General features: G+C 41.2%; 1 protein-coding gene across 1 annotated transcript; it reads left to right on the forward strand.

Annotated features, from left to right (window-relative positions):
• commd7 (COMM domain containing 7) lies at positions 1 to 3,341 on the forward strand. Its single transcript, XM_067239453.1, has 9 exons — positions 1 to 157; positions 585 to 638; positions 741 to 843; positions 1,048 to 1,104; positions 1,208 to 1,245; positions 1,500 to 1,590; positions 2,425 to 2,474; positions 2,598 to 2,646; positions 2,732 to 3,341. The coding sequence occupies exons 1-9, from the start codon at positions 74 to 76 to the stop codon at positions 2,806 to 2,808; spliced, it is 603 nt and encodes a 200-aa protein (XP_067095554.1). The 5' UTR covers positions 1 to 73; the 3' UTR covers positions 2,809 to 3,341.
• Positions 3,342 to 4,133: the final 792 nt, after the last annotated feature.

Raw genomic sequence — 4,133 nt, forward strand, 5'->3', positions numbered from 1 at the left:
ATTCAATTTGAGAAATAGAAACGGAAGTCTGCACCAGTAAAAAATATCAGAGAAAAACCAAATACCGGTAACAATGTTGCAACTACATTTTTATAAAGATTCATTACCAGACTCTGTGAGCAACGACTTTCAGAATTTAAACAAATTCAATGAGCAGGTAAGCAATGCAGGAACCCAAAATGAGGTTATTAATATGCGATAGAGACACTTAGCCAAGGCTAGCTAGCTAGCTAACTATGTAGGTAACTAACTCGCTGAATATGTTGTCTCACAGACAGCGGTTTCAAGTGTTCTATCAACATGTGATTCATTTAAAATACATTCATGGTCAACTGATATATTATATTGCACTGGACTGAAAATACTAGCAAATAACAAGGATTTTGTAGTGAGTTGTCAACTACAAGTCATGTGATGACTGTGTGACACTTTAGCAATCACAATCAATGTACAGTGTGTTTAACAGCAGCAGTTCAGCAACAGTGTAGCCTACTTTTCCTGCATTTTCAGGTTTAGATGATAAGAGCGCCTCGATGAAGCTCAACTGATTTATGCAGTAATGCCTGTTTTGTGTCTGAATGCAGCAATTTGTGCGACTTACAGAGATACTCTATAACTTCCTGCTGGAACCAAAAGAGGTGAGTGAAGGAAGTCAAGCATATCAACACACTGGCTTGATTGCAACGTAAAGTCTATTCAGTGTCCTGCATTGTGTTGTGTTGTTGTGCTTGTGTGTGCAGACAGACAGGTTCCTGCAGGAGCTTATTGAATTTGCGGGAGCTAACAAGATGAGTGCTGGTCCACTGAGGAACCTGATGAAGAGTGTTCTCCTGGTTCCACATGGTACATGCCTTCATCGTCATTACTATCATCACCACCATTCCGCACAATTTTTTAAACATGCAAAAGACACACTTGAAGCTAACCGCTTCAAAAATATATTTTATCAAGACTGAATGGTCTATTGATAGAATGAAACATTTGACAAAAGCTATCATTTAGATGATTTCAGGCAAATTTTTTATTTATTTATTCAAATGACTTCAGGAGCCCTCAAGAAGAATCTGACAGCTGACCAGGTTAAAGAAGACCTCCTGACGTTAGGTACGTAGGAATACTGTACCAGAATGAACATGTATGGGTCTCACTGATATTATGTCATCTACTGTTATGTTGTCATGATTTAATATCTGTGTTCATTTTCTAGGCTTAAATGAAGAGAAAGCGTCTCATTTTTCCCAGCAGGTAATCTGATCATTATGTTTTTCAAATGCTTCTTGTTAACTTTAGGGGACAATGTCATGGGCTGTATGCCACAGCTCAAAAAATCTGTAAATTAATACATCAATAAAGGCCCTGGAACATGAACACAATGGTAAATCACCCCACACTTTAAAATACAAACTGACAATAGTATCTATTATGTAATGTGCCGAAACAGGGAGTGTGCTAGTCAGGCTTGATGTTGCTGATCAGTTGTTGTGTATTTTGGTGTCCAGTGGAGCGTCCACTATGCTGTGCTGTCCAGGCTGGCCATAGGACAGACCTTGATGGTCAACCAGCTGGTGGACATGGAGTGGAAGTTTGGAGGTAAGAGTTCAGTAAAATAGATCTGTATTCAACACTGTTCCATCAATATACTGTACATTGAACACATGGGAATCAAGGTTTTAAATAATCAAAGAATAAAAGTTGTACTTCTGTACATGCATAAATAGAAGCGATCGTCATTGGGCAAAATAAAGAACAAGTGTGCTGATGTTGAAGAGAAAGAGAGAAAGGAGGCTGTGGAGGTGGAATGAGAGCTCAGGAGAGACATAGCCTCTGTTCCCACCGTTCTGCTCTCATAGACACACCAGACCTCTATCTCTGTGAAAGCTGCATGTTTATTCATATGAGAGCCAGAGACTAAAGTCAACGGTTTGTTTAATTTAACGTGAGTTGGTCTTTTCGAGATTTTATCAGGTTTACAAAACAATAACAACAGCCTCTTATCAGTAAATCATAGTAAATCAACAGTAATGACCCTTGCCAACCCTATTCAGCCTTAGTCATGGTAATGACCTCCATGCATGCAGGTTTAGAGGGCTATGCTAAGCACTTGGCTATGCTAAATAGCAGTGTTGAAATGTAAAGTTTTACTCATTCAAAGTGGTGTGTGTCTGGCCATCGGGGCTGGAGTGAAGGCCAGCCATAAGACCGAAGGAGCCTAACCCAGACTATGCTTTTGTGTACGCATCACGCATGGCAACGTACACAAACTGATATCCCACTGTGTGTATGCGTATGCACGTAACTACCTAGTAGTACATCTGTCTTTGAGCGTATGTCTAAGATGGCCTTCAGTGTGTGGTGTTGGAGCTCGTAGGTGAGATCCTAACATTATGGTGGCAGCTTACTAAAGTGTATTTTCTCTTTTGGCAGTGACGGTTGGGACCAGTGAAATCCAGAAGCTTGGCAACATCTTTCTTCAGGTTAGGATATGCAGTGTTTTGTTGTACGTGGCTCTCAGAGCACACGTGTTGTTCATGTTCATGTTTAAAAGTAAATTGAAAATAATACGTTTGAACACCAAATAAATTGTGGTTTCATTCTAGTTGAAGTTGGTCATCAGGAAGGGGAACTCCACTGAAAACGTCCACATGGGTATGCCTGACATTGTGTGCTACCGCAAAATCTCGTTGGATCACATGTTTCCTAGTACTCAATGTTCCTCCGTTTTCTTCTGCAGAGTTGACACTCCCACAGTTTTATAACTTCCTTCATGAGATGGAGAGAGCCAAGGCCAGCATGGACTGTTTCAGCTGAGCCTCAGCCCTGCTGTTGCAGCCCGCTGGAGTCCTGCAAGTGCTGGGAGGGCCTGGTCCAGGTCGAACTGGAGGCCCTAATGACTTCTGAGGAGACCATCAATGTGTAAGCCTGGCCTAGGGCTTGATTTGGGATTGGTGCTACCACAAAGGACAGTCTTGAAGCTGCTCGCCCTGCCCTGTCCTTCCAGCCGACCTCGACGACAGTCCACAGACGTTCTAGAACACCTGGAACCTCAGAACTTTCCAGACTTTTATTCCATGTTTCCCTAAGTTCAATGGTTGAGTTATTTTAATTAGTGACTTGTGATAAAGATCTGCTCATGTTGCTTTTGAAACCATTTACTATAGATTATTATGAAGAAATGTTAGTCAATTATTAGTCACATTTGCTGCCACTACTGCATGCACGGCTATCCTGATTTCCCATGGCCTTCGTCATTTGTTACTCCTGCACATTTAGCACAGTGAAATCAAACTTGATGTTCTAGTTACACTCATCGACCAAATAAAGTATATCTATCATGTTGCTGATCACTCGGTCTATTGAACTTTGGCATTGTCACCCCTTTACAGCCTAGCCAGCTGAATTGGTGAATTGGATATTAGCTCGTAATGTCAGGCTACAGTAGCTGCTCATTCCAAACTACTTTGGCAAATTATTTATGATCCAGTAAAAGATCTTGATGGAGTCCTGCCCCATTCCTACCTGGATTCTGTGTCTGGTGTGAGTGGCATGACTTTCTAAAGATCTTCTAGATTGGATCTGTCAGGTAGACCTTCTGTGTTTAAAAACACAGAGCTGATGTGTTGATAAGATAGATTAATGTGAGACCGAGGCCCAGACCCAACATGTATGCATTCCTGCCGTTGGTCATGCATACTGTATAATTAAGTGCAAAAAAAAACAAAAGCAAATCTACAACAAATATTTGACTGACAACCGGCTTTAAAATCCTGGCCATGATTGGTGTTTATTAGAAGTGTTACAGAAGGGCACTGAATTACAATGTGATGAGTGTCTCTCTCTCTGCCTGCACTAATAGACTTTTACTCTTTAACCCTTGTGTTATCTTCGGGTCATTCTGACCCATTAGTCATTGTGACCCACCGTCGTATTGCGACAGATTTACCGCATACAAAGACAAAGTGAAGCATTTTCTTTTAACAGCTAGGCTGTCTCAGACCCCCCACATTGCAAAGGTTAAAAGAAAATTATTTTAATTTGTTTTTGTATTGGGTAAAATTGGGTAAACACAACGATGGTTCGTTATGAACCTTTGGGTCATGTGACCCGAAGGCAGCACGAGGGCTAATCTCCTGGTC

This window comes from Osmerus mordax, chromosome 7, assembly GCF_038355195.1.
Source record: "Osmerus mordax isolate fOsmMor3 chromosome 7, fOsmMor3.pri, whole genome shotgun sequence".
In the NCBI taxonomy this organism is placed as follows: domain Eukaryota; kingdom Metazoa; phylum Chordata; class Actinopteri; order Osmeriformes; family Osmeridae; genus Osmerus; species Osmerus mordax.